Genomic DNA, 21201 nt, shown 5'->3' on the forward strand with positions numbered 1-21201 from the left:
AGGTTTTGTATTTTCCTTTTACCAAGACATGGAAAACAGTTGAAGAGAAAGGAGTAGACTGGGACGCGGGGAGTCGAGGAGAGCAGACAGGAAGAGGCACGTTCTTGCTTAAAAGGATCCAAGACCCTTCACCAAGGTCCACCATGACCCTCTCTTGCCACCCTCCTCCAACAGGACTGTTATTCTTGGTCAAATTTTCTTCCAGGCAGACCGCATTCTTTTCACAGCTCTTTGCCTTTGTCTTTCTCTCTCCTGAAATGATCTTTGATCTTTCCCCAACCTGGTGATTTGTAGTTATCTGTCAAGGCTCAGCTCAGAGGTGGCTTTGGCTGGGCAGCCATCACTCCAAACAGGCCAGCTCCTCTTCGCACCCCCCCTCCCTTCTTACCTACTAGTTTACACATCAGACAGTAGCTGCTCTTCTGGAGCTCTGACCTCATCCCCACTTCCCCTCCAAACCAGCAGAGCCCAAAGCATATAAGCACTAGGAAAACATGACTGACTCTCCAACTGCTGTGTGTATATAACTATATGCACACACAATATGCATGTGATTTTTTTCAACAAAGCTAAAGAGTTGAATTTAGTCTTTTTGGAACTAGAATAGTTTTTAAACCAGGCATCCCCTCTGCAGAACTCAACCTCTCGGCTCCTTGCCACCCGTTCCCCACAACACATTTGCTTAAGAGAGGACTCTTCTCCACCTCCACCACGTTCACCCACGAGCCGACTGGGGCAGGTCCCATGGGGCCGTGCGCCTTACTTTTCCAGGTAGCTGCCCAAGGGACCGACCCCATGGGCCAGGCTCAGAGAGAGGTTCGGTACGAGGCTCCCGCCAGCTGGTGGACGCCGGGGCTGTCGAACCACCGCGTCGTCAGTCCCCACCCACTCTACTGCGCCGCCGCTCTCCCCTCCCACCGGCCGTGGGTCCGGCGCCTCCTGGCCGCCAGCGCCTTCCTGACTGCCGCAGTCTCGGCCCGGGGTCCCGGGGTCCCGGGCCGACCCTGCCCCGCGGAGCCGGCTGGCAGCTGTCAGGGCGCGCGGCGGGGCCCAGGCCACGGCTAGAGGCGGGAAGTCCCGTTTTTCTCAGGCAGGACCGGCGCGGGCCGCTGCCTCCCCGCCCGCGGGGCCCTTGGGCCGCCGCCCCACGCAGCCACTCACCTTCCATCATCTCCTGCGACTGTTGCTGGCCCGCGCCGCGTTCCGCCGCCATGTTGGCTGCTCTTCCCCTTTCCGGAATCTGTCGCCTCAGGCCCCTCAGCCAATCAGGGCTCCCGACTCAGTGCTGCTCAGCCAATGGAATCCCAGCCCAGGTTTGAACCCCCCCGACGCGCCTGCGCAGTCTCCGCGCCTCATGGGAGTTGTAGTCCACTCGCGAGGCCATGCGGGCCTCAGCCCCAGGAGTAGCCAGCCTCACCTCCCAGGGACAGGTAATCTGAGAGCGCACCGGAGGCTTCTGGAGGCGAGGAGCGGGGAAGAAGACAGGGGCGGTCGGGGCCTCATGCACGGAGCCGTGGCTGCAGGCGAGCGGAGAGAAGAATCTGGGAAATGCTTGGGGCTCATCGAGGGTCTCTGCGTGGGGCTGCAAAGTGCGGGCCAGTCGAGGGCGTGCCGGCCCCTCCGGGGCTCAGAGGTTGCGTCTGTACAGTGGCCAATTTCGTCCCGATGTCGCCGCGCGGATTTAGTCCGTGTGAAGGGATGGCCTCCAGTTAACGCTCAGCGCAGGGCGCCCGCTCTCGTGCCGGAGTCGGAGCCGAGGCCAGGGGCCGGGGCCCGAGCACCGGGGGCCAGCTCCACCCGCAGGTGCGGGGACAGCCTCTCGGGGGTCCAGGACGTCGACCCAGCCCACTGTGAGCCGCAGCCTCTGTCGGTCCCTCGGTCCCTCGGCCCCTCGGGCGTGCGTGGCCCGTGAGGGATCCCCCCCCGCGCCCCCCACCTCCGAGGCCGCAGAGAGGCGAGCTGCGCACTGCTCACCCTTCCGGATTCGGAGACCCGAGGAAACGGTGTCGGTCAGACCCCGCGGGCGGAGGCGCCGTCTTTTTTGGCTCCTCCGCGGCGCCGTAAAGGGAGTCCGGTGCGTCCCTAGCAACCGTTAGCGCCGGCTTCCCCGCGCAAGCTCGCCGAGTCCCGCCCACAAGCACTCGTGGTTGGCTCGTAGGGCCTGTCAATCGGCACGAGTCGTTCTGCGATTGGCCGGTGGGGCCGGAGGCGAGGATGCGCTCCTTCCCGGCGGGTGAAGCGAACTTGGCTGGGAGACCCTGGCAGGCCCCAGGTGAGATGCCTGCACTGGAGAGAGCCGGCCCGCGACCCGCTGGCTCCTGGCGCGGCCCGGGGACGAGCCGCACCCGAGCCCTGCGTCCCCTTCGCGTGGCTGCGGCTGGTGGTGGCCCGCTGCCGCCTTGCCGCCGTTTGCGGCGCCCTGGGGCCCTAGGGCCCTGGGACCCGGCCGGGGCCTAACCCCACCGGCGCGCCGTCCACCCCGGAGTTGGCCGCGAGTGTTTTGTTTACCTCGTGTTGCCTGTTCCCCCTTCTGGATGGCGAGTCCGGGAGAACAGGGGCCGCCTCCTGCTCTCGGCTGCTCTCCAGCGTCGAGAACAGTGCCTGCCAGCGGGTATTTGTGGCATGAACGCCCACTGCTTCCCCCATCTCCATTTGGGTGTCGCATACAAACCTGGCTTTATCCTGAACCTTGTCCTCACCGGCTTTTCTTTTCCCAGAGCATGGCAGCGGCCTGAGCGGGAAACTTGGGATGCCGTCTTGATGCCTTTCCTTCTGTGCTCATCACCCAGTGTATCTAGGTCAGTTCTGTGCCAAGTTTTGTCTGTGTGTTCCTGTCTCCATCTTTCTGCCACTGCTTTGTTTTATTTTTTTTTAATTTTTTTATTTTTTCACTTTACATGTGCAACTTTATTTTTTTTTCAATATATGAAATTTATTGTCAAATTGGTTTCCATACAACACCCAGTGCTCGTCCCCAAAAGTGCCCTCCTCAATACCCATCACCCACCCTCCCCTCCCTCCCACCCGCCATCAACCCTCAGTTTGTTCTCAGTTTTTAAGAGTCTCTTATGCTTTGGCTCTCTCCCACTCTAACCTCTTTTTTTTTTTTTTTTCCTTCCCCTCCCCCATGGGTTTCTGTTAAGTTTCTCAGGATCCACATAAGAGTGAAAACATATGGTATCTGTCTTTCTCTGTATGGCTTATTTCACTTAGCATAACACTCTCCAGTTCCATCCACGTTGCTACAAATGGCCATATTTCATTCTTTCTCATTGCCACGTAGTACTCCATTGTGTATATAAACCACAATTTCTTTATCCATTCATCAGTTGATGGACATTTAGGCTCTTTCCATAATTTGGCTATTGTTGAGAGTGCTGCTATAAACATTGGGGTACAAGTGCCCCTATGCATCAGTACTCCTGTATCCCTTGGGTAAATTCCTAGCAGTGCTATTGCTGGGTCATAGGGTAGGTCTATTTTTAATTTTTTGAGGAAACTCCACACTGTTTTCCAGAGTGGCTGTACCAGTTTGCATTCCCACCAACAGTGAAAGAGGGTTCCCGTTTCTCCACATCCTCTCCAGCATCTATAGTCTCCTGATTTGTTCATTTTGGCCACTCTGACTGGCGTGAGGTGATATTTGAGTGTGGTTTTGATTTGTATTTCCCTGATGAGGAGGCGACGTTGAGCATCTTTTCGTGTGCCTGTTGGCCATCCGGATGTCTTCTTTAAAGCAGTGTCTATTCATGTTTTCTGCCCATTTCTTCACTGGGTTATTTGTTTTTCGGGTGTGGAGTTTGGTGAGCTCTTTATAGATTTTGGATACTAGCCCTTTGTCCGATATGTCATTTGCAAATATCTTTTCCCATTCCGTTGGTTGCCTTTTAGTTTTGTTGGTTGTTTCCTTTGCTGTGCAGAAGATTTTTATCTTCATAAGGTCCCAGTAGTTCATTTTTGCTTTTAATTCCCTTGCCTTTGGGGATGTGTCAAGTAAGAAATTGCTACGGCTGAGGTCAGAGAGGTCTTTTCCTGCTTTCTCCTCTAGGGTTTTGATGGTTTCCTGTCTCACATTCAGGTCCTTTATCCATTTTGAGTTTATTTTTGTGAATGGTGTGAGAAAGTGGTCTGGTTTCAATCTTCTGCATGTTGCTGTCCAGTTCCCTCAGCACCATTTGTTGAAGAGACTGTCTTTTTTCCATTGGATGTTCTTTCCTGCTTTGTCAAAGATTAGTTGGCCATACGTTTGTGGGTATTAGTTCTGGGCTTTCTATTCTATTCCATTGGTCTATGTGTCTGTTTTTGTGCCAATACCATGCTGTCTTGATGATTACAGCTTTGTAGTAGAGGCTAAAGTCTGCAATTGTGATGCCTCCTGCTTTGGTCTTCTTCTTCAAAATTACTTTGGCTATTCGGGGCCTTTTGTGGTTCCATATCAATTTTAGGATTGCTTGTTCTAGTTTCGAGAAGAATGCTGGTACAATTTTGATTGGGATTGCATTGAATGTGTAGATAGCTTTGGGTAGTATTGACATTTTGACAATATTTATTCTTCCAATCCATGAGCATGGAATGTTTTTCCATTTCTTTATATCTTCTTCAATTTCCTGCATAAGCTTTCTATAGTTTTTAGCCTACAGATCTTTTACATCTTTGGTTAGATTTATCCCTAGGTATTTTAGGCTTCTTGGTGCAATTGTGAATGGGATCAGTTTCTTTATTTGTCTTTCTGTTGCTTCATTATTAGTGTATAAGAATGCAACTGATTTCTGTACATTGAGTTTGTATCCTGCAACTTTGCTAAATTCATGTATCAGTTCTAGCAGGCTTTTGGTGGAGTCTATCGGATTTTCCATGTATAATATCATGTCATCTGCAAAAAGTGAAAGCTTGATTTCATCTTTGCCAATTTTGATGCCTTTGATTTCCTTTTGTTGTCTGATTGCTGATGCTAGAACTCTCAACACTATGTTAAACAACAGCGGTGAGAGTGGACATCCCTGTCGTGTTCCTGATCTCAGGGAAAAAGCTCTCAGTTTTTCCCCATTGAGGATGATGTTAGCTGTGGGCTTTTCATAAATGGCTTTTATGATGTTTAAGTATGTTCCTTCTATCCCGACTTTCTCGAGGGTTTTTATTAAGGAAGTTGCTGAATTTTGTCAAAGTCCTTTTCTGCATCATATGGATCATATGGTTCTTTTCTTTTATTAATGTGATGTATCACATTGATTGATTTGCTAATGTTGAACCAGCCCTGCATCCCAGGAATGAATCCCACTTGATCATGGTGAATAATTCTTTTTATATGTTGTTGAATTCGATTTGCTAGTATCTTATTGAGAATTTTTGCATCCATAGTCATCAGGGATACTGGCCTGTAGTTCTCTTTTTTTAATGGGTCTCTGTCTGGTTTAGGAATCAAAGTAATACTGGCTTCATAGAATGAGTCTGGAAGTTTTCCTTCCCTTTCTATTTTTTGGAATAGCTTGAGAAGGATAGGTATTATCTCTGCTTTAAACGTCTGGTAGAACTCCCCTGGGAAGCCATCTGGTCCTGGACTCTTATTTGTTGGGAGATTTTTGATGACTGATTCAATTTCTTTGCTGGTTATGGGTCTGTTCAAGCTTTCTACTTTCTCCTAATTGAGTTTTGGAAGCATGTGGGTGTTCAGGAATTTGTCCATTTCTTCCAGGTTGTCTGAAAGTATGCATGGTATGATTTCAATTCTCGTATACTTATGAAGGGCTATTTTGTGACCCAGTATGTGATCTATCTTGGAGAATGTTCCATGTGCACTCGAGAAGAAAGTATATTCTGTTGCTTTGGGATGCAGAGTTCTAAATATATCTGTCAAGTCCATCTGATCCAATGTATCATTCAGGGCCCTTGTTTCTTTATTGACCGTGTGTCTAGATGATCTATCCATTTCTGTAAGTGGAGTGTTAAAGTCCCCTGCAATTACCACATTCTTATCAATAAGGTTGCTTATGTTTGTGAGTAATTGTTTTATATATTTGGGGACTCCTGTATTCTTTCTGCCACTGCTTTAATGTAAGACCTTGTATTTCTTGCCTGTATTACTTGCCTCCCCACCATCCCCCACCTCCTTTGCTCCTGGAGTGATGTTTGTAAACTGCCAATCTGGTCATGTTACTCCCAAGCGTAGACAATATTTGGTAAGAAGTCCAGACTGCTTGGGCAGGCTTAGGAAGCCCTGGGAGTTATGCCTGACTTTTCCAGGCCATCTCCACCCACTTTCCTGTGTCCCAAACTCCCCGGGGTACTGTGGGAATCTTTGTCTTAAGGTGCCTCTGTCTGCCTGGAAGGCTTCTTCATCACAGTTTTCAGTGCTCAGCTCTGCTGGTGCCTCCTCCGGGAAGCCTTTATTGCCCTTTCAGGTCTGGGAAGTGTCTTTTGCTTCCCCCTCCCCGCCTCATCGCAGCAGCTGTCACCCTAGATATTCTTTAGGATGCCTCCAGGGGAGAGACACAGATGGTCTTGGAAAGGCTCCGAGTAGTTATTGGCCCCAAACCTGAAGTCCAGAGGAAGGAGGATTTTAGGGTGGGTTTATCCAGTGGCTCAGAATGCCATCCTTGCCATCCTCTGCTCTGCTCTCCATCATGTTGGCTTCTCCCTGAGGCCGGTTCTGCACCCGGTTGTACAGCAGTGGTGGGATCAGTTGGAGCTGTTTGCTTCCCAGCTTGTGTTCTAGTGGGAGAAAGATGGTTGTTTCCAAAGGTTCACCCATAAGAGCAAAGGGTACTTTCCCAGAGGCTCCCTGCAAATCTCTTCTTGCTTCTGTTTGGTCTCGGGGGTCCGGGGTGGAGGGGGGCACTCATGCCTTCTGAAATCAAAACTAGCAACAGCAGTGGAATTACTCTTAGACACCGTCAGGTGCTCTCTGGTTCAACTTCCTGTATCTTCTGCTCAGAGCAGGTACAGAGGACAAAGCAAAACCCAGAAAAGTGATCCTGAAAACATAAGGCTGGACTTGCAGGTGTTTCTGGTTGGCATTTGAGTTAAACCTGTGAAAACAGGAGCGTTTGAAGGTTGATGAAGCCAGGTCGTGTGCTCTCAGAGGACAGCATCTCTATGTTAGAATTATTACGTTTTGCTGATGTAGTCGGTGTACAATTGTCATGATTATGCTTATAAAATTAAACTTTTGTTATAGGTTTATTGGCCATTAGGGCTTCCTCTTCTTGTTGAATGAAATCCTTGTTTTCATTTTTCTATAGAACTGGGTGTGTCTTCTAGAATTTTGTAAATTTTTAAAAAATGTTTATTTTTGGGAGGGGAGGAGGGGCAGAGAGAGAGGGAGACACAGAATCTGAAGCAGGCTCTGAGCTGTCAGCACAGGGCCGGACTTGGGACTCGAACTCACGAACCATGAGATCATGGCCTGAGCCGAAGTCGGACGCTTAATTGACTGAGCCACCCAGGTGCCCTAGAATTTTGTAAATTTTAAATGATTGACCTTTTAAACTATACTGGATGTTTTCTGGTGATATATGTGTGGCAAATATCTTCTCCCAACCTGTGGTTTATTTCTATCATTTGGTGTGTGTGTGTGTGTGTGTGTGTGTGTGTGTGTGTGTCTGTCTATATGTGTGTGTTTGTATGTGAACAGGTGTTCTCAACTTTAATGCTAAATGTTCAATCTTCTGTGGCAGGTAGAGCTTTGTGTGTCTTGTTGAAGAAAACTCTCCTTGCCCAAAACTTACAGACGGTCTTTCTAATTGTCTTCTAAAAGCCTAGTGTTTTGACTTTGACAAGTTAAGTCCTTCACATCCTGGACACCGCTTTGCGCGTTTGGCGTGTGGCCAGCTCTGCTGTGACCGTCCTGGTCTGGAGGTGGAGCCACTTCGGCCTCCCCGTGTGCTGGTGGCTGGGTTCCTCCAGCCACGGGCCCTCCCGCAGGCGCGGGTCCGGGACACGGCTCCGGGGCTCGGGCCCTCGCGGGCCTGCGGCTGGGCACCCGCCTGCGCCTTTGATGGGTCTGGTTATTCCTGCCCAGACACACCCGCCCGGTGAGCACAGCTTCCTGTCCATCTTTCACACCTGGCAGGCCCAGGTGCCCCCTCCCTCAGGGGTGTGGACCTGTACATTCATTTCTGTGTTACCGAAGCTCACTTGCTCTTACCTCCTCTGATGTTTCTTCCTCTCCACTCTCCCCCCTGTTAGATCATCTCAGCCTGAATCTCTTAACTTCTCTCTCATGATTTTATGTCCTTGCTTCGGGGTTATTTATTCACATAGATCTTCCAATCCTCGGATTTTCTTTTCAGCTGTGGCTACCTGCCTGTCTTACTCCTCCAATGACATTAAAAATTAACTTTATTGAGAGAGTTTACAGACAATAAAACGTGCTGACGTTAAGTACATAGTTCAGGAGTGTCGGGAGGCTTACCCAACCTCACAGTCACAGCCACAGCTGAGTCTGAGGGCCTTTCCGTCGCCCTCAGAATCCCCTTTGTGCTCTGAGTCCACCCCTGCCCTTCCCACCCCTGGTCCCCCACAGCCCCTGCTCGGCCTGCTGCCCCTACAGGCGGGGCCTGTCTGTGCTAGTGCCCGGTGCTGGTGTATGGTAGCTCCTTAAGGGCTTCACTTGCATTTCCCTGGTAACTAATGACGGTGAATGTTTTTCTCATGTGCTTCTTTGTGATTCATGTGCCTCCCTTGGTGAAGTGTCCATTGAAAACCTACATCCTCCACCCTCTTTAAAAATAATCAGGTTATTAGTTTTATGAATCCTTAGGATTTTCTATGTATGTTCTCATGTCCTCTGTGAATCGAGACAGCTTTATGCTCTGCTTTCCAGTATACGTGCCTTTTATTTCTTTTTCTGCCGTTGTGTCCTGGCTGTGACCTCCAGGACAGCGCCGGAGAAGAGGCTAGAATGGACGTTTTTACCCTGCTCCTGACCTTGGAAGGCAAGCATATCGCTAGCTGTGGGTTCTTCATGTATGCTCTGGATCAGGTAGAGGACATTCTCAACTCCTAACTGTCGAGTGTTTTTTCCCATAAAGGGGTGTTAGATTTTGTCAAATGCTTTTTCAACATCTGTTGATATGATATGATTGTGTGATTTTTCTTCCTTTTTTTTTTTCCTTTTTTAACCTGTTGATATGATGAATTACACTGACTGATTTCCAAATGTTAAACTGGCCTTTTGTTCCTGTGATAAACGCTTCCTGATTGTCACGTATTCTCCTTTCTACTTATTGCCTGGTGGATTTGCTAACACTTTGTTGAGGATTTTTGCATCTTTGTTCACAAGAGTTTTTGGTCTGTGGTTTCCTTTCCTTTTTTTTTTTTTTTTTAATATTTATTTATTTTAGAGAGAGAGAGAGCGCGCGCGCGAGTACACACAGGCCAGGGAGGGACAGAGAGAGAAGTAGACACAGAATCCAAAGCAGGCTGCAGGCTCTGAGCTGTCAGCACAGAGCCCCACATGGGGCTCGAACCCATGGACCGTGAGATCATGACCTGAGCCAAAGTCAGACACTCACCCGACTGAGGCACCCAGGTGTCCCTGTGGTTTCCTTTTCTATCGATGTTTTTGTCCAGTTTTGGTATCAGGGTAATGCTGCTCTCAAACACTGGGCTGGATGTGCTCCACTGGTTTTTAATTTCTGGAGGAGTTTGTATAGTATTGTTATTTCCTTCTTAAACGTTTGATAGAATTCACCAGTGAAGCCATCTGGGCTTAGAGATCTTTGTGGGAAAGTTTTTAAATTATATCTTCATTTGTATAATGCTGAAATCGATTCTTTCAGTATGTAGTTATTTTTGAGAAACTCTTGTTCTCACTTTTTGACTCACATCTTTTACGTTTTAAACATATACCTGGGTACTTCTAACATCTGATGTTCTTGTGGGTCTGGATCTGTTTGATTCTTCTGTAGACTCTCACCGAAGGTACCTGTTTCCCTGTCTTTTTTGTTGGAAGAGAAGGTATTTGCTTGTTCTTGATCTTGGAAGCAACCAGGAAGATTGCTTTTGCCAGGGCCCAGGCTCCTGAGCTAGGGCCACACTGTCCCTTGTTGGGGCCCTGGCGTCCTTTCGGGGAGCCCCTGCCTCATTAGGGTGACCTGCTTACAGCTCTGTACAGCTCGTGTGCATCTTTCAAAGGTCGTGTCTTTCTGGGTAGCTCCGAGATGCCGCAGCAGCAATATTCTTAATGAGCTCTAGCTGGTCTGGGATACAGGGCCCGCTCAAGTTACCCAGGCCACTGTATGCGTCATCTTTTTTTTTTCCCTAGAACTTTTATGTTTTGTTTTTAAATTCACCTGGAACTAGTTTTTGTACATGGCAAGTCATAGAGGTGCCACTTTGCCCCTAATTACGCCAACTCCCAAACTGACAGCTCAAGGCTATTAGGCATTTCTAATTCGCGGTAGCAGCTGAGACCCTTGGGTCGTCACAAGCGTGCTGAGAGTTGTGCATTATCGTTGCTCACATTGTGCACAGAAGGGGCTGATGCTGGCAGGCCAGGGGGCTGTGCCGGGGAGCAGCGTTCACCCCCCACCCATCTTCACCGGGTGCCGACATCAATCACAACATCAGTCTGTTTGTGAAATTGATTGTTTTGTCGTCTTTTTTGTTCCTCTGCTGTCCCGACCTCCATTTCTGTGGCTCGCTGGCATGTTTTGATGTCAGCAGCCTTCCATGCTGGTGATAGGAGGGCCTTCAGTTTTCTGTCTGTCTAGGGGGCCCCTGCCCCACCGTGCTCAGGAGCTGGCAGCTGAGGTGAGCATTGGCCGGGCCCTAACACCTGAGGGGCCTGGAACGTGAACATACTGGAGATCCCATGCTGTTACCACTGTATGCAAAATTATAGATTGGGCTCAAAGCCGTTAACTGTGAAAGTCACTGCCCTCCTCTCCTGGTGGTGAATCTTCACGAAGGCCTTCAAGCCAGAATAGAACGTGTGGGCGGGGCCTCCTTGGAGTTTGGAGCCGCAATGTGGTGGTGGGGGGGGGGCAACTGCCTTCCCTTTCCATAGCAGGTCCATCCTGTGGGGCACCCCCGCCTGCTTATTGAAGCCTGGTCTTCCTTGGAAAGGAAGCCCCTCAGCCAGTCCTTGGGCCTGTGTGTGCCCACGAGGGAGCACTGGTGGGGGGAGAGGCCCACGAGGGTCTTGGAAGCAGGTTCCACATACCCTGGCCTGGACCTCCAGACAGTGGTTCTGCAAGACGTCACCATTGGAGGAAATGGTGAAGGACGCAGGAGATTTTTCTGTATTTGCTTTCCTTACGACTGCTTGCAAGTATTTAAAAATAAGAAGTCAACAACACAAATGTCTGGTGCCAGGCCCATCTCCAGAGTCTGTATGTTGGCTTTGCGTTGCTATTTTGTTGGAAGCCCCATGGATGATTCTGGGTGTGGCTGGTCAGATGCAGCGGCTTCGGGGAAAGCTGGGGCCACACAGAGCCTCACTCGCTGGCTGGCAGGTGCTCCTGTCGTCGGGAACGCCCTTCGCCTGGGGCCATCTGTAGTCGGTGTGCCGCTGCAGCCTGGGCCTTCCTGGGAGGTCCCTCCTGGCCTGCTCTGCTCTCTCCTCATTTTCTTCTTTCTTTCCCATCTCTTCCCCCGCGTTTCTCCCAAAGGACTTCTCTTAGCAGGACTTCGGTCCTTCTGGGCTCGCGTTGTAAGCTGGGGGAGGCCGTGGGGCTGAGCTGCTCTCAGCCTCGCGGGGGGATCGGTTGCCTCTCGGCTCTTGTGCTGCAGATGCTGATGGCGTTCGCTTTGTTTTCCAGTTGTTCTCCTGGCCTGCCAGCTCCCCGATGGAGGGCGGAGGCCCCGCCGAGAGCCCTGCCGTGCGGACCACCTCCGAGCCCCGCAGGTCCTCGTCCTCGGCGCACAGACACCTGAGCAGAAGGAATGGGCTGGCGAAGCTGTGCCAGAGCAGGATGGCCCTCTCCGGTACCCGCCCCTTCTGGGCATCGTGGGTGGCGGTGTCGAAAACGCAGGCGAGGGGGCGCTCTGGGCTCTGGCCACGCTCTCTCTTCTTGCTGAGAGGACGCGCTCTGTGTGCGGCGGCGGTGCTGGCTGAAGCCTCTGCTGCGCCGCGGTGATTCTTAGGCATGAGCCTGTCCTGCGGCGCGTGTGTGAGCGCGACCCTGGGCTGGGCTGCCTTGCGAGTGAGATACAGTTTTGCGGCTTTAGTTCGGTAAATATTTCCCAGCTGCTGGGCTGCAGGCTCATGCTTTCTTCCCAGGTACAGACGAGTAACACGGGCTTGAGGGCAGCTAGCTTTCCAGTGCAGAAGATGGTGCCCGGTGTGGTGGGGGGAGGGGGCAGGAGGTCGAGGCACCTGCTACCCACTCACTCATGTTTCCCCAAGTTAACTGGTGCCTCCAGAGCCCAGACACCCCCGAGGGGCTCGTTGTCGGAGGGGGTGCTTTGGGAGACAGAGGTGCATGCCTGCAGCCCGGGGCTAGGACACAGGGAGTCTGTTAGGTTGATAGAAGGGCTGGTGCTGGAGGAAAGGTGGAGGTGAGGAACAGTCCCACGGAGGAGGAGGGTTGGAGCCCAAGAAGGGGGCTCACATGCTGGCCCGGAGGCACAGGGTGGGGCTGTTCAGAGGGGAGCAGAGGCTCGGTCCTCCAGGTGAGGGCTGGAGGTTCTGTGGGGGTGGGCTGGGCAGGTCTGTGAGGCAGGCAGGTAGCCGCCCTCGCCCTCGGCCTTGGGAGGGAGCATGGGTGGGTGTCTGCTTGGGGAGCAGGGGGCGGAGCTGGGGCCGCAGCGCCTGTCTGGTGCTGTAAGGAGATCAGGCCGGGCCTGGGGCAGCCTGGAAGAGGAGGGCCGAGGCTCTGGGCTGTGCAGTTTCTAGGCTCCTAGAATGGTCTGGGGTGGGCCCATGAGCTAAGGAGGGGAAAGGGGGGGAAGACTTGTCTTTGCCTGGTTTTTGAGCTGTTTGAAGGATGGAGCTGACATTTACTGAGATGGGAAAGGAGAGGCAGGGCAGGGGTGTAAGCAGGGGCCTCGCAGCACATTCCTAGGTGAAGTGTATTTAAAGCCACCAAGGAGTGGCTGGGACGGAGCGGAGGCGGTGAGCTTGATCCCCAGGGTTCCAGGGTGATGAGAGCTCAGGCAGGTGGAGGGGGGAGGGAGCTCTGCCAAGGGCAGAGGTTTAAGAGCTGGGGAGCTGCCCCCTGGCCCAGGGCTGCTGATGGTGGGGGTGAAGGAGCCCTGAGAACTGGCCACGGGGTTGAGCATCTTGGGAGCCACTGGACCTGTTACCGGGAGGGGGTTTTCTGGAGGGGTCGTGAGTGAACCTGACCAATGAATGAGGGAGGGAGGAAGGGGCCGGGACAGCCAGGCAGCTCTTGGATTTGGGAGACTTTCTGGGATCGAGGGGCGTTAGGACAGACCCAGGAGGGCACCCCTTGGGGGGCTGGGTGGACAGGGACCTCAGAGTGTGTTTACACAGAACCACTGAGGCTGGGCCTGCTCCCCATAGGTGCAACTCCGCATGGCTAGACACACCCAGGTGTTGTTCTGTTGGGCTCTGGGGACGTTTGAGACGCACCCTGGGGTGCAAACCAGCCCTTGGAGCCTTTGGCAGGAACTGAGAGCGGGGGCTGTGTGTGGCGGTGTGTTTGAGGAGTGCGCTCCTGGCAGGTCTAAGGCTTCCTTTCTTTCTCTTTCCAGAAGGCAGATGGAGCTCCTACTGTCTGTCCTCGCTGGCTGCCCAGAATATGTGCGCGAGCAAGCCGCACTGCCTGGCCGCACTGGAGCGGTCGGACGCGGCCGGGTCCCTGGGGGGCGCGTCCTGCTGTTCCCTGCTGCGGGGCTTGTCTTCGGGGCGGTCCACGCCCCTCCTCCCGGCCCCCGTGTCCAACCCGAACAAGGCAGTTTTCACCGTGGATGCCAAGACCACAGAGGTATTTGCTTCGATTTGTGACCCTGCCATGAGCGTGTAGCCCGTGTCTTCAACCCGTGGCCTCAAACAGAGGTGTTTGCGTTAAGTGCGATCAGAAAAGCGTTGGGTTTCACCTGTGTAGTTGCAGAAGCGACATAAACAAGACTCAACCACACCAAACAGTCCTCTCACCAAGGTGGAGACCCCAGGGAGGGGGCGAGGCGCGCGCTCGTGCTGTCTAAGGCACTGGCCGCCCGAGAGTGAGAACACATCCCCCACGTGAGAGCAGAGCGCTCAGGGGCACAGAGAACTGAAATTGTTCGGTGGGCAGGAGTATGGCCTAAGTCCCCACACGTCCACGTAGTCTTGATGACGTGAGGCGCCCGGTCGTGGCGCTGCCATTTCTTGTGTCCCCCTCTGTGGCCAAGGCCTCTGAGGACCCAAGGCGTCACTGCTGTGAACCGCCAGGGCAGGACACTGGGAGGAGGATGCTGGACCGTGCCGCCTCGTCTGCTGTTCCCGGGGGTTAGAGGCGCCGCCGGTGATGCTCGTGCCCTCTCCTCTCCGTGACCCCCAGATCCTGGTCGCCAACGACAAGGCTTGCCAGCTCCTGGGGTACAGCAGCCATGACCTGATCGGCCAGAAGCTCACGCAGTTCTTCCTGAAGCCAGATTCCGACGTGGTGAAGGCCCTCAGCGAAGAGCACGTGGAGGCCGACGGCCACGCCGCCGTTGTGTTTGGCACGGTGGTGAGTGCCCGGCGTGTGCCGCCGGGGCCGTACGAACACGGTCGGTCACCGGCCGTCCCCCCCTCGGTGCTGGTGCGGGGGACAGCTGGGCTGGCGTGAGGGCGGTACCACCTGATGGGGGAGGAGGCCAGTCAGCGGTGTGCGGGCCTGCAGGATGCGGTGCGGATGCTCTCGTCTCGGGGTCCCCACCCCTAAATCTCCAGCTCTGTGTGTCGGTGTTCGTTGGCGGGGCTGCCAAGGTTTCCCGGGGGCTTCGGTCCTCCCCGTGTGGCGCATCAGCTGGCAGTTGACAGGTTGAACTGCGTGTTAGATGCTGAGCCCTTGGCCCCGGGCACCGAGGGGAGTGAGATGTGGTCCGCTACTTCTGAAAGGCCACCTGGCTGTCGTGAAGAAAAAGTTGGCGTGTTCACCGCACGTTGGTGTCTGTTTCCTCGAGAAGTTACGGACGCTGTCTCCCCTGCGGTGTTGAACGAAGCTGCCAAAAACCCTTCTCTTCCCATAGAACGTTGGCTCAGAGACTGTTAGGTTAAGTGTCCGAAACCTTGTTTATACTTTGGTTCGTTTCCGAGACGTGGGGCAGGTGAGCAGAGGCCGCAGACGTCCACGGGCCTGGGGTCCAGGGAGGGCCAGGTGCAGGCCCGTCTGTCCCCACAGGTGGACATCGTGAGCCGCAGTGGGGAGAAGGTTCCAGTTTCTGTGTGGATGAAGAAGGTGAAGCGGGAACGCAGCCTCTGCTGTGTGGTCATGCTGGAGCCCGTGGAGCGCGTCTCGGCCTGGGTCGCTTTCCAGAGCGATGTGAGTGTGCCCGCGGCGTCTCAGCTGCACGTAACCTGACCCTGTGGCGCTGCTCCCGGAGCTCCGGCTCACCTTGTGGCCTGCTGTGTGCCTTTGGGGCTTGTGGGAGGCCCCGCTGCACCCCCCACTGTGTGCACTTGGGCAAGGAATCCAATCTCCCTGTGCCTCAGTTTCCTCATGTGTACTACTGGGATATAATCAGAACCACTCACAGGACTGTTTCCGCACCGCGTGTGGTACACAGCCCCGGGCTGTGAGCTGTGGGTGTGGTTTGTGCCGGCTTCTGCGGAACATCTCGAGAAGTCAGGAATTTGGGCCTCAGGAGGGTTTGTGCGCGCCTCGCACACTTCTGCCGCGCGCGGTGCGAACTTTCAAGCTCGAGACTTGGCGTTTGGTGGAGCTTGAAGCTGAGGTGCCAGGAGTTTTATCCTAAGGCTTAAAAATGCTGGTATTTCCTCCTAGGGAACCATAACGTCGTGCGACAGCCTCTTCCCTCTCCTGTACGGGTACGCGTCCGGGGAGGAGGTGCTCGGGCAGCACATGGCAGACCTCATCCCTTCTGTGCAGCTGCCTCCGCCCGGCGAGCTCGTCCCACAGGTAGGACCCCGGGGACCTCTGGCCGCCGCAGGGAGTCTGTCTATCCAGTGACTGGTGACCGTTCATCTCCCAGACTGGAATCCGTGACCTGGCCACACAGGCTGGGACCTGTGCTCAGTGGCACCCGTTCCCCTGTTGCTCTCTGGGCTCAGAAGCCTTGACCCGGTCAGGGCCCGTGTGGCTCTCCAACTCACTGCCCTGTCCCCTCGGTCCTCTCCCTGGAGCCTGGGGTAGGGAACGCCTGCTGCCTCTCTTTACTGACAGGTCTGGGGTCTTGAGGGACAGGGAGAACGGGCTGATGGCAGGTGTCCCCTCAAGGCAGGATGGCAGTCAGATGGGGGAGGGCCGGCAGCTTTGGGGTCAGTGGCGGTCTGGGGTCGGGGGGAGGTTCTGATGCCGACCGAATCCTCCCAGTTCCCAGGAGCCCCGTTTCGTACTAGTGTGCAGCCTCCACACCAGTGACCCACACTGCAGTGAGTTCACCTCATGTCACACCCCAGTGACCTGCAGGATCAGACTGGACGGTTGATTTTTGCCTGAAGTCACCTCTGCCGCTGTAAGAAATCAGAGATGGTTTCAGGCCACCCATAGGCACTCGCAGGTGGTTTCAGGCCACCCAAAGGCGCTCGCTGGTTCTCTGGCTGGCCTCAGGCCAAGAGCCGAACCCCCTGAGCAGTCATCGGCTATTTTTCAGCTTTCCAGCTCAATGGGAACCCCCTGCCCCCATCCCTAGTCCTTATTGTCTCTGTGTCCTCTCCCCTGCCCCAAGGCCGGGGGGTGGGGGGCGCCTGTTGGCCCAGCCCCGCTGGGAGCTCGCGTGTCAGCACCTGCTCAGTCTGAACGCAGGCACGCATCCAAGAGAAGTATGTTCTAGAAGGCACGTTTGTAATTGCCTCGAACTAGAGTCCCCGACTCCCCGGCAGCGAGTGGAGACAGGTGCTGCACCCCTCATTCCTTGTGGGGCCCCCTGGGACCTGGCGCCTGGCCCACGGCCTTGGCACAGGGAGCCTGGCGTGTGGAGTCCCGACCCTGTTGAGGGTTCAGTGCTGCTGAGTGAAGCTCCCCTCCTGCGTTCAGGGGGGTGCCCACGACGTGGGCCCCTTCACATCTTCTGTCTCCCAGGTGGCCCCTCGAAGGGGTGGCTGGGATAGGGCGAGGGGTGGGCACAGAAGCCTGGGCCTCATCTTGAAACCTGAAAGGGCGCACAGTCTCAAAGCCCCTGGTGAGGATGCTGCCTTGGTCGAGGTTTCCTTGAAACTGGATACATTCCAAGTCTTCAAGAAGGGAAACGTAAAGCAAGGATGTGCTCTCGTGGGTGGTGGAGGTGCCGACGAGGCAGATGGGGCGTGGCCACCCAGTAGTCAGCAACAGCAGGGAGCCACTGCCCCTCAGGCCGAAGGATGGGGGACGGAGTGAGGGGTGGGGCCGTCCGCAGAGGGGGCACCCTGGGGATACTGGCGGTCCGAGGTGGAGAGCGGGGAGGAACGCTGGCCCTCCCTCCCAGACGCCAGCCCTCGCGCGCGTCTTGGTTGCCCTGGTGTCTGCTGCCCTCGGGCCTTTCTGGAGTGGTGAGCGGCTGCCGTGCTGGGGTGCCCTCGCCCCCGGTCACAGCTCCTGGCCAGCTTCCGCTTTGCCTGGGGCAAAGGCGGGGTGCGGGGAGCTCAGGGAAGGAGGGCCGGTGTGGGGAGTGTGATGTTCGGGGGTGCTCCCCAGCACATGTGGGTGGGTTCACTTCTCAGGCTGCAAAGACTCAAAGCTGGGGCTGGGTGCGATGCTGCTGTCAGCTCAGTGGTGCGTGTTCCTTCCAGAATCTCAAGATTCAGAGGTCTGTCGGGAGGGCCAAAGATGGCACCACCTTCCCTCTGAGCTTAAAACTGAAATCCGAGCCCAGAAGCGAGATGGTGGAAGACGGCAGGGCAGTGCCTGAGCGGGGTTACTCGGCGTCAGTCTGGGTGTTCTCCACCATCAGCGGCCTCATCACCCTCCTGCCCGACGGGACCATCTATGGCATCAACCACAGCTTTGCCCTGATGCTGTTCGGTTACGGGAAGACGGAGCTCCTGGGCAAGGTGGGCCTTGTGTGGGTGGCCAGCCTGCGTGCCCCTGCAGGGGGCCGGTCCATTTCCACAGTGAGGACCTGTGCTTGCCACAGGCCTCGTACCTCCCTGTCTGCTGGGCCGGCCCCCTGGCTGCCCCTGGGGGGTGCCGGGCAGCGTGCTCCCTGTCTGCACTCCTTTCTCCGGACCCCACGCCGAGCCCTCCATGACCCCCTGGGCTGTCTCGAGGTGCTGCCCTGGGAGAGGGAGGGGCTGTCACCCTGAGACCTGTCCCGAGCAGAGCGTGTGTCCCACCTGTGGGGATTTTCTCTGCGCGTGGAGCTCGGGGCTTGTCTCACCTCCTGTGCCCTGGGGGCCATCTTGGGGGGGGTCTGTTGTGCGGTCAGAGTCAGAGGAAAGTGTTTATGAACTTCTTCCTTGGACGGAGCTTTCTCTGAATTTCTTGAACACGGGGAGGCGGAAATCTCCACACACCAAGAGCCAGGCCCAGCTGGGATGCCAACTGCCAGTTTCTATCTAAGACCGTGCTGAGAGTCTGTATCTGTTGCTGCAAACCATTGTGAGCTTGGTGCCTAAAACACGACAATCTCATATTCAGGTCACAGATGGGCCCTTTGGGCTGGGCTCGGCGGGATGGCCTATTCTCTTTGACGTAGTGTCAGCCGGGGCTGGCGTCGTCCCCAGGCGCGCCTACCCGTGGGTCTGGCTGCCTGGCTCTGTGGCTGGGGCGGTGTCGAGAGCCCCTGCGTGTCGTGTGGTGGCCGGGCTCCAAGGGCAGGTGAGCATCTCAGGCAGCCACAACATGCTCCTCACATGGTCCCAGGTCCTCCTGGGTCCCGGAAAGGGGACACGGGCCCTCTGCTCAGTGGGAGGAGGGTCACGGGGGAGGGAGAGGCTGCCGGCTGGCGCATCGCTTTTGACGTCGAGTGGCCGCTGTGCCGGTGCGCCCGGCCGGCTCGGCCCTTGGGTGCCTGCAGCCCTTCACGGAGCACCTTGTTCACCACACGCTGCCGCAGAGGAAGGGAACGTTGTTCCCTCTTGTCATTCTCAGACCCGGTGACAAGGTCCAAACACAGGTCCCTCTTTGTTTTCTAATTAGAAATATTAAGGAGCAAGTGAGCTGAAACTTAGTTAAACGAAGGTAAACTTAGTTTGAAGTTAATGAAAGCACAGTCAGTGTGAGTTCTGGACCAGGGGTTCCCGCAGGAACATCGAGGGCGTCCCGTCTTTGTAGGGTCTGCGTGTGGGGTGGATGGACCTGCCTCTGGATTAGACCGTGTTCCGGATTCACACGGCTGTGAGTAGGGGGTGCACACGGGTTCAGAGAGGGCACGTGTCCTTGCAGCTCCGGGGCCTGGGACCCTCATGCTGAGGCGCTGGCCAGCACAGCAGAGGCGCCCCAGGTCCTTTGTCTTATCCTGGGCACCCATCGCTCCCTGAGAGCCACGTTTGCACACGTGAGATTTGCACACGTGGCTTTCATGCCTAAGGAAAACATGGGGCGAACATCTGCCCGGGAGACATGGAGGTGTTGGTATTGGTAGCTTCAGTTGTTGATTTTGTTTTTTCGTAAGAAAAGGGAGGAAAAGTCACGAATTCCATGTTGAGTGTCAGAGGGGCTTTGTGGGTCTGTTGAAAGGAATACGACCTGGGGTCTTTGCTCACCTTGCCCGGAGATGTGCTCGCGTCGCATTCATTTTGTCTGCAGACCGGATGGTGCGCCGGCCCCGTGGGTCAGGGTGGATCCTCACCAGATCTGAAATGTCATGGTTTCTTTTCTAGAATATCACTTTTCTGATTCCCGGTTTCTACGACTACATGGAGCTCGCATATGACAGTTCCTTACCACGGCCAAACCTGACCAACTGCTTGGACGTTGGCAACCAGAGTGAGCCTGGGGAGAGTGCTGTGGACCCCCACCAGGGCTGGGACCCGGCCGGCGAGGCCAAGGGTCGGCCCAGCCTCTTCCTCCCAGGTGCGTCCGTGGCTGCCCAGCCACACACAGCTCTACACCTCGGAGGGAGGGGGCACGGGCGTGCTGGGCGGGATGGAGAGTGTAAGCGAGTGGCCGCCGGGCATTCGTGGAGACCCTGTCTGTCGTGGGCCTTCTGTGTTCCCAGGGGATGGGACGTGTCGTGAGTCTGACAGCCGTGAGCGTAGAGAGGGTCCCGGGGGTAGCTTGTTGGTGGTGTTTTACGAGTAGATCTGTGGAGCCTATCGCGTTAACCCCTAAGTTAAGTAGTTCTAGGCCTATTTGCTCGTTGTGTTTTTCCTCTGTACTTTTAGTTTAGCGTTTAGTGTTATTTCAGCAAATGTCCCAAGGCCCCAAGACGTGAACATCGTAGGTGCCGTGGTGTGTGAGGACAGGCCGGGAGCACGGCTCCCGCCCTGGCAGGGCTCCTCTCTGGCTTCGGGGCACCAGGAGCAGGGACCGCAGAGCACGAGACCGCCCGGCAGCCTCCTCAGTGCTCACCTTTCCGTTGACAAGGAGCGAGGAGCAGCTGCGCCCCGTTCTGCTCCCAGCCCACAGGGCCCCACTCTGCAAGCGCCCGCTCCCTCACTGCCCGCTGACAGGGTGCGGTCCTCACGTTCCCTGGTCTCTGCCGTCCCGTGGGAGGGGACACCGGAAATGAAACGAGAGGGCTGCTGGGCAGCAGCAGGCGTCAGGCGGCCGCATGTGTCCAGGGCTCCGTGGCCCTCTTGGAGGGTGGCGTGGTAGTGATGCCGTGCGCACGGGGCAGGCTCAGGGTACCTTGGAACACGTTGTCCCCGTGCTGCCGCCTGTGGCCCGACTTGCTGTCTGAGCGCTCACATACGGGGGTCTAACACAGTCACCAAGGGAGTGGAGGGGCCACGTGGGAGCCGCTGTGTCGTGGGGCAGCGCTCTGTGTTCTGGGCGCTGAACCCCAGCGGGGGTTTCTGCAGCGCGTGGCTCGGACCCGAGGCTGGGAGTGGGGTGCGTGCCCTGAGGGTTGCTTTCCAGGCACTGGAGGTGACCTCGTGGCGTTTTGTTTCACGAGGTGCTTTGTCGGGCTGCTGGCTCTGCTGGGGTCTCCACTGTTCCCACGCTGGCTTCCTCCGTCGCACCTGCGTTCTGTCTACACAGACGGCCCTTTTTCAGTTTCTTTTCTCCG

The 21201-nt window shown here is 55.3% G+C and overlaps 2 protein-coding genes across 4 annotated transcripts in view; one reads left to right on the forward strand and one right to left on the reverse strand.

Moving 5' to 3' along the window:
* Positions 1–1324, reverse strand: part of PPP1R7 (protein phosphatase 1 regulatory subunit 7) — a 29989-nt gene extending 28665 nt beyond the window's left edge. For 2 of the 3 annotated variants that reach the window (XM_047085494.1, XM_047085493.1), the window contains exon 1: positions 1162–1324. In XM_047085494.1, the coding sequence (XP_046941450.1) occupies positions 1162–1213 (52 nt within the window). In that variant the 5' untranslated portion in view covers positions 1214–1324. The remainder of the gene's footprint in view (positions 1–1161) is intronic. The other variant, XM_047085495.1, reaches the window with a different exon arrangement.
* Positions 1325–2186: 862 nt separating this feature from the next.
* The window catches only part of PASK (PAS domain containing serine/threonine kinase), a 39918-nt gene continuing 20903 nt past the window's right edge, over positions 2187–21201 (forward strand). Inside the window, exons 1-9 of the mRNA XM_047085472.1 lie at positions 2187–2272; positions 2718–2798; positions 11763–11928; positions 13660–13892; positions 14448–14618; positions 15273–15413; positions 15876–16010; positions 17819–18079; positions 19850–20042. Of these exons, the coding sequence (XP_046941428.1) occupies positions 11790–11928; positions 13660–13892; positions 14448–14618; positions 15273–15413; positions 15876–16010; positions 17819–18079; positions 19850–20042 (1273 nt within the window). The 5' untranslated portion in view covers positions 2187–2272; positions 2718–2798; positions 11763–11789. The remainder of the gene's footprint in view (positions 2273–2717; positions 2799–11762; positions 11929–13659; positions 13893–14447; positions 14619–15272; positions 15414–15875; positions 16011–17818; positions 18080–19849; positions 20043–21201) is intronic.

The sequence above is a fragment of the Lynx rufus genome, unplaced genomic scaffold, assembly GCF_022079265.1.
Source record: "Lynx rufus isolate CCGP_SWC_20201006 ecotype Redwood Valley unplaced genomic scaffold, mLynRuf1.p SCAF_2, whole genome shotgun sequence".
In the NCBI taxonomy this organism is placed as follows: Eukaryota; Metazoa; Chordata; class Mammalia; order Carnivora; family Felidae; genus Lynx; species Lynx rufus.